General features: G+C 49.0%; 5 protein-coding genes across 5 annotated transcripts; 4 read left to right on the forward strand and 1 right to left on the reverse strand.

The window, feature by feature from the left end:
• Positions 1–457: 457 nt before the first annotated feature.
• Positions 458–2,727, forward strand: N7500_006581 (uncharacterized protein; the record flags this gene model as incomplete). Its single annotated transcript, XM_056677725.1, has 3 exons — positions 458–1,127; positions 1,182–1,619; positions 1,688–2,727. 3 exons carry the CDS (start codon positions 458–460, stop codon positions 2,725–2,727), a joined length of 2,148 nt encoding a protein of 715 aa, XP_056532725.1.
• Positions 2,728–3,888: 1,161 nt separating this feature from the next.
• Positions 3,889–5,484, reverse strand: N7500_006582 (ubiquinol--cytochrome-c reductase subunit 2; the record flags this gene model as incomplete). Its single annotated transcript, XM_056677726.1, has 4 exons — positions 3,889–3,984; positions 4,047–4,906; positions 4,996–5,170; positions 5,242–5,484. 4 exons carry the CDS (start codon positions 5,482–5,484, stop codon positions 3,889–3,891), a joined length of 1,374 nt encoding a protein of 457 aa, XP_056532726.1.
• A 594-nt stretch (positions 5,485–6,078) lies between these two features.
• Positions 6,079–8,194, forward strand: N7500_006583 (uncharacterized protein; the record flags this gene model as incomplete). The annotated part of the gene is made up of 4 exons (XM_056677727.1): positions 6,079–6,090; positions 6,142–6,198; positions 6,278–7,123; positions 7,184–8,194. 4 exons carry the CDS (start codon positions 6,079–6,081, stop codon positions 8,192–8,194), a joined length of 1,926 nt encoding a protein of 641 aa, XP_056532727.1.
• Positions 8,195–9,172: 978 nt separating this feature from the next.
• Positions 9,173–9,786, forward strand: N7500_006584 (MARVEL domain-containing protein; the record flags this gene model as incomplete). The annotated part of the gene is made up of 3 exons (XM_056677728.1): positions 9,173–9,251; positions 9,305–9,590; positions 9,684–9,786. The coding sequence occupies 3 exons, from the start codon at positions 9,173–9,175 to the stop codon at positions 9,784–9,786; spliced, it is 468 nt and encodes a 155-aa protein (XP_056532728.1).
• Positions 9,787–10,578: 792 nt separating this feature from the next.
• Positions 10,579–12,335, forward strand: N7500_006585 (putative arginine transporter; the record flags this gene model as incomplete). The annotated part of the gene is made up of 2 exons (XM_056677729.1): positions 10,579–10,768; positions 10,840–12,335. 2 exons carry the CDS (start codon positions 10,579–10,581, stop codon positions 12,333–12,335), a joined length of 1,686 nt encoding a protein of 561 aa, XP_056532729.1.
• Positions 12,336–12,556: the final 221 nt, after the last annotated feature.

A 12,556-nucleotide genomic window follows, 5' to 3' on the forward strand; every position in this document is an offset into this window, starting at 1 on the left:
ATAGCCGACGTAAAGAAAAAAAAATAAAAAAGTACGAGCTTACGGAGTACTCCGTTAATTCTTTTAAGCCCACAGTGGAGATCCGGAGAAACTGAGAGACATCCGGAAATATCTATTAGTGATGCATATTGTATCCATTATATCAGGAAGAAGCAAGGAATACAGCTAGATCATTCATAAGGAGAGAGAGAGAGAGATACGTACATATATACATCTATATATATATATATATATATATAGGTATATATGCACATACCCGAATGAATATATAAGCAATTTGATGGAATATCAATCTATGTGGATACCTCAGGCAGAAATCAAGAGGGGTACAAGGTTATCACCTCGTGATGCTTACTTGAGCAATGACATCTCCAAGGCCTAAAACTTCCCCCTGGACTTTGTTAACTTTGTTGACTTCCTTGACTTATTTCAGTATCTCCTGTGAAATGTCTTCATCATGAGACCTATTCCAGACCTCTCATTCTCTCGCAAATCCTCTGACCATTCCCCATCCCCATCCCTTGACCCCCGCATTGACACCCCCACGACCTTCTTCTTATCGCGCAGTTCACATGTCGCGGATCACGATCCCAGTATATCGATAGATAGTGGGGATGTCAAAGAGAATATGTATGGAGTACAAAGCTTAGCTTCTCTGTCCCAATCAGAATTCACGTCCTTGCCCGGACGCTTCGCAGAGGACGACCCGAAACAGGCAACCGACGATTTGGAATCGCATCTCGCACAGCACCGGTCAACATTGAAGTCCCTAGACTCGGGTACCAGGGAATCCTCTGAACATGCATCTCCCACTCATGCATTGTCTCGGCCCCTGACTCCGCTTACGTTGGGCATCCCCGATGACCCATCCTCGCTGCCCAGCAGCCCCAAATCTATATCCAACCAGTCCATGCGGCCTCTCGATGAGATTTCTATCACGGATGAAATCAATAGTCAGGCTGTCGGATCCGGAGATGAGGAGGAAATGCTCCACGGGTCTCCATTTCTGGGTCCAGGTGGGGCCCCCCAGCTTATCATGCCAAGTATCAAAATGCCCAGTCGGCGCCCGTTTACCGAGCGAGGAAAAGCCATGGGTCGATTCAAAGTTCTGCTGGCTGGTTCTCCCGGTAGGTTTCAACTGTTTCAAAACAGATCACACAGCTAATTGTCGCAAACGGTAGGTTCTGGTAAGACCTCATTGATCAAGTCTATTGTTCAGACATGCGACGATATCGTACATGTCGACACCATCCCGCAAGCCTCTCTAGGACGTCGCAGACTTTCCACTCTCCGATCTCGGGGGACGTTGACTGCTACTACGGAAATTTATGCCAGCACCAAACCTTATCCCTCATGGTGGTCTGATCTGGAAGATTCCCGCGTGCTTCAGCGCCGGAGAAGCATCGGAGAAATTGTGCTGGAGCGGAATCTCTGTTTTGTAGACACACCCGCGACAACTTTAAGCCAAACAGGTCAAACCGATGCTCTGGGGCAGTATATGAGACAGCAATTATTTCGTGCTACCAATGCGCTCAATGGGCCCAGTGTCGATTTCCAAAACCTACTAGCGGGGAATGGTGGATCCCAGGTGGATGCCGTATTATATTTGATTTCTAATGGTGGGTTCCCTCTTTTCTGTCTCCGAAGCAAACCTCCAAAACCAACCCCGATCGCTGACTTTCCATAGACACCCTCTCGACAGATGTGGAATGCATCAGCAAGCTCTGTGGACTAAGCAATGTAGTTCCAATAATATCTAAAGCAGATACCCTCACTCCAGCTCAAATCACCCATTTAAAAGTACGCTTTCACGAACAAGCTCGCGAGGCCGGGATAAAGCCATTTCTGTTCGGCGATCCACCGAATGGTCTGGATGGACTCGAATCCCAGCCTCCATATGCTGTCTCCTCCGAGAAAACAATAGACAATGAAACAATGGATGCAAGTACTCTCATGAGCCCGGACTATGTCCAGCCCCTCGTGCCCTCCGAATTAGATGCTCTAGTCAACAAAATGTTCGACCGCGACAACCTAGCCTGGATGCGACATTCTGCCGCAAAGAAACTCCTCCAGCAACGCACGGGCTCATCCTTGCTCCCGCCCTCAATGCCGCTACCTCGCGCGCAGCCGGGTCCTACTGCAAGTGGGTCTGCATATGCATCTAGCAGCCGGCATTCCGTCTCGGAAATCCCCATCTCTCCCGGCTCTCCACCTGGCTATGCCATGGCTCGCATCGCAGATTACACCCGACACGAGGAGCGCATGGCGCAGGTCCGCCTTGCGCAGTGGGCGACAGACCTGCAGCGCAGCCTGCAGAACGAGCGCGATCGATATGCCTCCCTGGCTCGCGGCGAGCGCGCTGTATGGCTCACTCAGCGGCTGGGTGAGTGTGTTGTCGACGGCTCGTTGGTACCTCTTTCGCAGACGCCTGGATTTTGTGGTTTACATGGCCACGGCGGCGAGAAGAGCGCTGGTGGGTTCCAGGTCATGCGCTCACATACCAGTTCCGGAAAGTATCGCTCTGCAACTTTCAGTCCGAACGACCCCCTCGGTGTGGTTGGCTGGATTGATGACCTCGGACACCGGAGTTGGGTGCTTGTTCAGATCGTTGGGAGCGTGGGTGTTGTTGGTGGGTTGGCGCTCTGGCTTGCGCGCACTTGGGGTTTGCCGACGCGCAGTCTTTCAGATCTGAGGGTTGAATACTGGTGCGGTACCCTGGAACGGTAGGTTGAACGAATGGCTCTGGTATGATAATGAGGGTATGAATATGTGTGGGCTTTGTGGAGTTATGGGATTCTAGTTTGTTGTCTGGAGGATCTCCACCGGACGGGTTCGTCTTCCCGCTGTTTCGTTCTTGAATTTTCGGAAATGATTTTGTTTCATCTTCCTTCGGCGTCTTATGGTGCCCTATGGCTCTCAGGCTATTCCTTTTTGTTGTTCCAGGTCACATAGCATAGTCAGATAGGGATAAAACTACACGAGAATGATGAACTGAGTTTTCATTCTAAGAAATTGATACTCCCTTTCTCTTTTCAATCCTTATGTCCCTTGAGTCAGTAAAAACTGTATACTAACGTGGTTCATCGTATACGGCAATGTTATGTACATGGTACAAACCTTGTATCTCGCCTGTATCTAGCATCTAATTTCCTTGGAAAAGAAGGCAGCGAATTACAACTTATCATTAGGATTTGCGCTACACTGTGTGGGTTATACAGCTGTTGTTTTTCCTTTATATTTTCACCACCTCGTCGATCTTCCATCCAATTGGTAAGATGGCCGAGTTGGTCTAAGGCGCACGGTTCAGGTTAACCTGATCCCGATGGTATACAACTGTCTCCGTGTCTCGAAAGGGGCGTGGGTTCAAATCCCACTCTTATCATGTCTTTTTTTTTTTTTTTGTTCGACCAAACCCTTCTTATCATAAACTGGTTGTTGGTGTGTTTTATCCTTTTGATCTACGTTGTGATGAATCTCTTTTATCTATGTCAAATCAATGATTGGCCTTCGAAGTTCCAGGCCTTGTTGCCAGCAGCTCTGTGTAGGAAACCCATGGATGGTTCATGTCGATTCAGTTACTTTTGTTTTGAAAAGTGAGAGAGCATGAAAACCAAGGAAGGGGTATGGATAGAGGAAGCATGCAAGTAATGATCGATCCTTGCCATAGAATTCTACCTCGCTCCAGGATCATGACCACAAGCAAAGGGACCCATAAATCTACCGAAGAGAATGGAAACAAAGGATAAGGTACAATTGTATTACAGTCAACTACACCCTTAAAAGAACAAAGGAGATATCGGCAATGAATCTAGGCACAAGTGGTCACATCAAATCCAAAATGGAGGGAACAGACTCTTCCCTCTCTACGGTGTAATGTATACAGGGATTTTAAACGGTCAGACCGAGGTCCTCGGCGAAGGGAAGCTGGTGGATATCACCAACGCTGACGAGGGTAGCCTTGCCAGTCAGGAAGGTGTTGGCAACCTATGGGTAATTGTTAGCATCACGGAATCAACAATGCGGAGAGAGAAAAAAAAATAACATACCTCCTTGACCTGCTGCTCAGTGACCTTCTCAAGAGCCTCAGCAATCTCGTTGATCTGGTAGGGCTTGTTGCCGTGGATGAGGCCGGAGCCGGTAGCCTCAAGACCAGTCTCGAGGGTCTGAACGGACTCCAGAGCGCGGAAATTGGCGAGGGCGATAGCCTTCTTGATGTCCTCAGAGGCGACCTCACCGGCAGCAGCCTTCTTGAGGGCGTCAACGACGTTCTTGCTGGCGGCACCGACCTGGTCAGCCTGGCCAGACAGGGTAACGGTGAAAAGACCGGCATCGGAGTAGGCGTTGTTCTGGGTAGAAACACGCAACTGGTTGAAGCCCTTGGTGGCCTGGGACAGAAGGGAGAAGCCGGGGGTCCACTTGATGGTGGACTCGCCGCCAAGAAGAGCAGCGAGAACGGAAGCCTCGGCCTTGTAGCCCGCGGTGCCGAAAGCGCTGGAGCCGGGGAAGGCGATCACAACCGCGTTGCCGATCTTAGAGGCAATGCGCTGCTCACCACCGTAGTACTTGGAGGCGACGGAGGGCAGAACGTTGTATTTGCTGGAGGCGTTGCCGGTGGGGGTGTCCTTGAAGAACTGGCCAACCCACTTGGAGAGCTCAGCAGAGTTGGGGCCGCTGGCAACAAGAGCAATGTTGGACTTGGAGTAGGCGTTCTGGGCGAACTCGGCCAGGGCATCGCCGGAGACGTACTTCTCGTAAGGAGAAGACTGGGAGGGGGTGATGGAGGCGCCCAGACCGCGGTGGAAAGCAACACCGTGGGCGGCATCGACAGCGACAGTCTCCGGGTTGGAGTGGACGGCCTGCTGCTTGTACTTGAGGAGCTTACTGACAACCTCGTTCAATTCGTGGTCTGATATCACCGAGGGGGCTTAAGTCAGCAAAAGATGCTCATATAATTGCGACCCAACGATCACTATTGACTAAAAGGGGCCGACTTACCTGCGAACTTGGTCTGGGAAGCAACCTCAGCCAGCAACTCTGTGAAGTAAGGAAGATCCTTGGAGAGGAACTTGGTCCGGAGGACAATGTTTTCGCGCGAGTGTGTCGACGAGATTTCACCGCCCAGCAGCTCAGTCTCCCGGGTGATCCGCAGTGCAGACCGCTTGAGGGTACTCTGTTGAGGAATTGAATGATTAGTATCACCAAATAACCCTGAGATGGATCAATTGATGGTATGAAACCGACCTTGAAAGCGAATCGGTCGAGAGCATCGGAGAAACCAGGGAAGGGCTGGTAACGGGAGCCAGCCTTAGCAACTAGGGCCAGGGTACCAGTAGGGCCCTCAACTTGACGGTTGGCGACCTTCACACCGGAGGCTTCGGAAACTTCGTACTGGAAGGCTGGGTTGGCAGCCGAGGCCATGGACCGACGGCCGGCGGCGGCGAACGCACGCGGCGCATTTCGGCTGAGGGAAGACCGCGACAGCATCGTCGCCTGTGCCGAGAAGATGTGAGAGAAAAAGAAGAGATAGAAACCCGAATTGGGTTTGAAAAGAGGCGCAAATGAGGCGGGGAAGGAGGTGGGATGCGGAGAGAGCAAGAGGGAAGAGGCAGTTTGGGAGGTCACGAAAAGCTTCAAGATCCCGACTCGTCACTCCAGCCAATCAGCGCTCAAGTAATCAAAAGCGCGGACGGAACCGGAGTTACTTTTGTTCGAGTATATAGAAGGAGCTTCCTATTGCCTTTGCTGATAATTGCTCTTAGTCTTATTGAGTACTTTTTTTCAAAGAATTGAGATCGTTATTCGAATTGTGAATACCTCTATTGTTCCCCCATTGTCTCTGCCTGAATACGTTTCTCCCGAATGAGGCTTTAAGATCACCTGATTGATGTCACGTGAATATACCGATAAGCAAAAAAAGAACAAAAGAACGTTAAAGACCTGCATCTCAACGCGCATTGGATTTTTTGGACTCGCAGATCTTTACTGACTTGGAAATCTTCATGAACATTCGGTGACCCTCAAGTGCCCTCTCTCGAGGTTTGGTGGCTGGTGAATCTTTTTTTATCTCTTTAGCCCACTATGATGTCCCAGGTATGCGACTGTCCCGCTAACCTCGAAAGCTACTTACTGACATGAAGTTAGTGCTCTGCCGAGCTCTGTATGCTCTTGATCGAAGACAATTTTGGAGAGCTATTTGCTGTGAGTCATTTTGTGCTAATTCTGGGGCTGTCATGATTCCTTGCGACAGCAGGGAAGGAACCAGGCTAACTTTTTGCAGCGCATCTTTACCGTCCTTCAACGTTACGAACGACTAACTCTCCCTCGATTAAAATTTTATGCTCGCCTGTCAGATCGCCAGCTGCACAATGGCCTCTCCGCCATGATTCAACACCACTTGATCTATCACTTCACTTCCCTCGATGACGGCAACACCTACTACGAAGCTAATCCACAAGCTGCATACTCCCTCGTACGTTCTGGAAAAATCCTCCAGCTGGTTGAAAGCCGGTTGGGAGAATACGCGGCCCAGGTGTTGGAAACAATCATGAACCTCGGTCACTCCTCGATCGCCCACCTCGAGACGCTTCCCGAGCTTCAATCCACGAAGCAGCGCATTCCGAACGGAGTCAACCATGGTGAAGAGGAGGTCGATGAAAACGAGGGTAAAGAAGAGGACTCCGCTGCTCCTAATGGCGATCATGGTGTGAGCGAGAAACCGGCGCGTCTTCACCCCACCTTGAAGAGCCTTGCCTCCCATGGATACATCCATCGCCTTCGAGAGGCCCACTTCCAGAGCCCAAATGACAATTGGCTAGATGCTTCCCGAATTATCTCGTCAAGGCCAGATGTCAAAATAATGAAGGGCAAACAACAAGCGATGGAAATTGAGGAGAAGGCGAAGGAAATGGTCAAAGAAAGAACCGAAGGAGATCTGAGCCGGGGTCTGATGTACAATGGTCTTCCTCAAGGCGCCAAAAGAAAACGCGACCACGGGACCAAGGAGTCCAACCAGCCGGCGCCGAATGGGACCAACGGTGTCAACGGGGGCAATGTAGATGACGAGGAAGAAGAGGAGAACGATTGGTCTGAAGATGAAGATGGAATTGATTCAATGCCAATGGATGTAAGCTCGTTCCGTCTTCTCTTCCCGCGGTTTCGAGTAAACCACTGACATCTACCACAGTCTAACCTCATCATTCGAGTGAACTACGAGAAATTTGACGTGGCTCTTCGAAACACGCGGTTCCTCGAGCTTGCTGAGCAAGATGCACCTTCTGCCTCAATTCAGATTTACGATTGTCTGCTTCGGCGAATTGAATATCAAACAGCCCGCTGCCGAGACTCTTATGAGATCCCTCGCGAAGGAGAAGAAGGCGAGCAATACTCTGCTCCAATCCAATTAAGCTCAATCGTCGAAGACGTTGACCCAAATTTGGATCTTACAGGATGTATTGGCCCGATGGAGCCTTCGACAGTGTTAAACCGACGCGGGAAGCGACCACTGGACGATGATACAAACGGCGTGAATGGTGACGAACATGAAGACGAGCCTAACGGGCAGAACCGTGCGTACGAGATCGACCAGCACCTTAGTATTCTCTCACAACCTCCCTTGAATCTTACTACCAAACACGTCATCTCCGGCCTCCCTACGTGGCGAGTTGCATTCCGAGGCCTGGCCCGCAAGCTTCGCCATTTAGAACTGGAGCGCATGATTGAATCACGGTACGGAGATGTGGCACTACGGGTGATCCGCGTCTTGCATGCCAAGGGCAAGCTTGACGAGAAACGACTCCAGGAGATCAGTCTTCTGCCCTTTAAAGACCTGCGCCAGACGCTTGCTAGCATGCAAACCGGAGGCTTTGTAGATTTGCAGGAAGTGCCGCGTGACGCGCAGCGTCAACCTTCCAAGACAATCTACCTGTGGTACTACGATCCGGATCGCGTGTGCAGCAGTATCCTGGAGGATACATACAAAGCCATGTCACGGTGTCTGCAGCGCATCAAATTTGAACGTACCCGCGAGAGAGATTTCCTTGAAAAGACGGAACGAACTGACGTCAAGGGCCATGAGGAAGAATTCCTCTCAGAGGCTGAATTAGAACACCTTCGCAATTGGAAGGCCAAGGAAGCCTTGCTGCTGGCGGAGGTATCCCGATTAGATGATATGGTTGCTGTTTTCCGAGATTATTGATTTGCCACATTCATATCATGCAAAGTGGGAAATAATTAGGGTGGCTACATAAATCTGTACAGGCGTATGAGCGACGAATTGATACAAATGACATCTACACGCTCGTTTTGCGAGTCTATCTAGACAAAGGTTAGACATGTGAAGCAATGTTCACTGTAGATCCTTCTTTGTAGAGTGTCCCATGGTCACCAGGGCTATTGATATCTAGACCCTTTTCTTGTCTATGGAGTCTGTGAGAGCGACCCAGGCCTTTGTTTTCCACACAGCCACAATAGGAATGAATGCGTGTGCGAGAAACGGATTGTCTGTCTGTATCCCTATGTCGCACGAATCAAGTACACTGGATACTGGAGCATACACAAAGCATGTATCACTAATATGGTAGGATAGACTGGTAGAATTCGATCCAAGATCAGAAAATATAGATTGAAGTACAGCCTATGGACATACAACATAGATGTATGACCAAGTTTCACAGTGATCGGCAGCCTGGCGTCATATTGCTTGCACGTGCATTTGGCCAAGATACGGAGGACTCCGTAGACCAAAAATACTTTATAGGCAACAAGTGTAGGATATCAAGGTCTAGGCAGTAGTTTTGAAGGACATGGAAGGGGGTTGTGTTGGAGTATATAAAGTCAAGGGTAATTCATCGCGAAAGAAAACAGGACAGGTCGGAAGTGTCATCTACCAAGTATTCAAAGGTATGTAGAAAGATGCTACGTCAGCCCTATAGGTATTAAAAGTGTCAAAACCAAGTCTGAATATTAATGACGCTGGCGCGACGCCAGTGGCTGCGCCAACCCCTGCACCCTTTATATACCATGCCATACCCTGAGCTGCCTACACAAGGTCTATTCTGACGCAAATTCCGCAGATAATTTTACATTGTCTTGATATTCACATCCATATCCACATTACATATCTACATCAGCATCAACATCAACATTAGCATCTACATCTACATCCACATCAGAGATGGCCCTACCGTGGATCTACCCCGTCCGAATCGTGCAAGCACTCTTTGGCGTGATCGTGATTGGCTTGACAGGATATGGTCCGTCGCTTCAGAACGAAGTCTCCAATCTATGAAAACTGACGAAGTTGTAGTGGTGTCAACATACTATTGGGCATGGTCATACTCGGACACGGTCAACTTTCTTCTCTTCCTCGGTTGTTGGACTGCCTTTGTAGCAGTGCCCTACCTCGCCATCTCACCCATATGGTTCCCTCGTCTTGCACACCACTATGTGATGCCTGCTGTTGAAGTGATTACCATGATATTCTGGTTTGCCGGGTTTATCGCTATGGGCGCGATGTTGCCCCCGCCAAGGGCGTGTCATGGCAGTGTATGCAGCTCGCTCCAGGCAGCAACGGTATTTGCAGCTCTTGAATGGTGAGATTCCGTTCCTTTTGTTTTTGTTTTGTTTGTTTTGTTGGATTTACAACAGTATCTATTGAAAAATTATTAACTGTCTGTGACATATAGGGTGTTTTTCGCAGTCACCAGCTATTTCAGTATTGTCGATCTGATGAATCACCGCCGTGGTGGGGAACCGAAACCCCATTCGAATGTGCATATGGGGGTTTGAAGTACAAGGTGAATTGCATGATGTTGATGTTTGAATAATCTTGGATATACCCTAAGCGCTGGACTTTGATATCTTGAAATGTCATTTTTATTATTCTTATTATCACTTAGCTTCAAGTTATCTCCGCAAACGGCCGACCTTTGCCAAGGCCACCGCCAAGTATGTGGCTTCGACGTAATTCCTCAATTAATTATCAGATATAAAAGGGTTCAGGTGATGAAATAGATAAATAACTATGGGATCCGACACACTATAGAGTCTTGTGTACCTACCTAGGTAGGTACCTAAGGAGGTTCCTATACACAGATATGGATAGCATAGTAAGATGATATAGATCAACCCGTATAAAGGGTAGGCAACAGAAGGTCCAAGGTTGTCTACGAGGTCGATAATATTAAATCTAGCAAAGTCCCTTACAGTATCTAAAATATCTAAACACCAAATCAACCCAAGTGCTATACTCCGGGGGCAAAGAGTGTCGCCACCAGAGAAAAACTCTTTCCCGGCAAACCCACCTCAGGGTGGTATTGGTGGTATTGGAGGGGAAAAAATTGGAAAAGTTTGATTTTCAAGGGAAATCAAAATGATATAGAATAAGAATCTGCATAATAAAATCTATCTACCTTCATATTCCCTCTCTAAATAATTCCGAGCTCAGGCGTCTCCACAGAAGAAAAAAAAAAAAAGCGCCTGTCTTCGGAACCCCAGTGGACTTAATCGAGTGGAGACTTAGTGTTGCACTCAAATCCTTTCTCTCTCTTTCCCACCTTGAATTGTCTTACCCCAGCAGACATGGCTTTGGACGAGTCAGTCAGCCCGTACAAGGGAAAGACGAGCACTGAAATGCCAGTGCAAGTCCATACACAGAGCCCGGTCGACTATGATATCGACTACGAAAAGCATGGCGCTCAGCGCGAGGCGAATCCGCTACCGGATCTCAAGCGGAGACTGAAGAGCAGACATCTGCAGATGATTGCTATCGGTTAGTTGGATGCTATCGTCGGTTCTCGATCAGAACCTTCACAAGAATCTTCATACTAACAGTCTTCAAAGGCGGCACAATAGGAACCGGATTGTTCATTGGTAGCGGTACCGCCATTGCTCACGGAGGCCCGGTGGGCGCTCTCATCGCGTATGTCTTCGTGGGAACGATTGTGTATTCGGTCATGACCGCTCTCGGAGAAATTGCAACTTATATCCCGATTCCCGGCGCCTTCACCTCTTACGCTGCTCGTTTGATTGATCCTAGTCTGGGCTTTGCGATGGGTTGGATCTATTGGTTCTCATGGGCATCAACATTTGCGCTGGAGTTGACTGCAACCGGGTTGATTATTCAGTTCTGGGACAACAACATTCCGATCGCCATCTTCATCGCCGTTTTCTGGGTCGTAATCATCTTGTTCAACCTGATGCCCGTGGGCTTCTACGGTGAAATCGAATTTTGGTTCGCCAGTATCAAGGTTATCACCGTGGTTGGCTTCATGATCTTCTCGATTTGTATGAATGCCGGCGTCGGAAAGGAAGGTTATCTCGGTTTTCGGTATTGGGTGCACCCCGGTCCGTTCGTTCCCTACTTGATTGAAGGGAATGATTCCTTGGCCAAATTTGTTGGATTCTGGTCGACGCTTATTCAGGCCGGATTTTCTTACCAGGGAACCGAACTGGTTGGTATTGCGGCCGGTGAGACCGAGAACCCTCGCAAGACCGTTCCATCCGCAATCCGCAAAACCTTTTTCCGTATCGTTTTCTTCTTCATCCTGACCATCTTCTTCCTCGGGATTGTCGTGCCCTCCGACGACCCTGGCCTGTTGGCTAGCCAGGGAGACGGTGCTTCCGCTCAGAACGCTAACGCTTCGCCATTTGTCATTGCTGCCAACCGTGCGGGTGTCACGGCTCTCCCCGGTATCATCAACGCCGTTCTTCTGACCGTGGTGCTTTCGGCAGCCAACTCCAATGTTTACAGCGGCAGTCGTATCCTAGTCGGTCTAGCCCAGGAAGGTCTCGCTCCTCATTGGTTCAAGATTACCACCAAGCACGGTGTTCCTTACTACAGTGTGCTATTCACGGCGGCATTTGGTTTGCTCGGATTCTTGAACGTTTCTGATGCAGGCAGCACCGTATTCACCTGGTTACTCCAGATCTCTGGTGTGGCTGGTTTCATCACCTGGTCTTCACTCAACGCCTGTCACCTCGCTTTCCAGCGGGCGCTCAAGGCTCGCAACATCTCTCGGGATATCCTACCCTACAAGGCTCTCTGGCAGCCCTGGTTCTCGTGGTATGGTCTGTTTTTCAACATTCTGATCATCTTCACCCAAGGATTCACTGCCTTCATCCCACACTTCCAGGTCAAGGAGTTTTTCATCAACTACCTGAGCTTGATCTTGTTCGTGGTGTTGTATGCCGGACACAAAATCGTTTACCGCCCTGCCTTTGTCAAGCCTATCGAGGCCGACCTGGATACCGGCCGCACCACTGCTGAGAATGAGACATGGGAGACTATTGAGCCCACTACCTGGTATGGCAAAACATGGAAGTGGATTTCCTCGTGATTTGAGACTGCCGATCTCACTGTATATATATTTATATATTTTTCTTGCATATTCTATGGGCGTTATCTTTTTCTTCCGCATATATACAATATACTCCGTATATTCATGTATCTTATTTCAATCTCAATGCATATAACATACTGATATATAATATTTTTCTTACTCGGTTTCCATGTGAAAAGTAGAGGTGCATGTGAGTTGTGCAAATGACGGTATGCAAG

The sequence above is a fragment of the Penicillium coprophilum genome, assembly GCF_028826855.1.
Source record: "Penicillium coprophilum strain IBT 35676 chromosome Unknown utg000004l_segment0_segment0, whole genome shotgun sequence".
Lineage (NCBI taxonomy): Eukaryota > Fungi > Ascomycota > Eurotiomycetes > Eurotiales > Aspergillaceae > Penicillium > Penicillium coprophilum.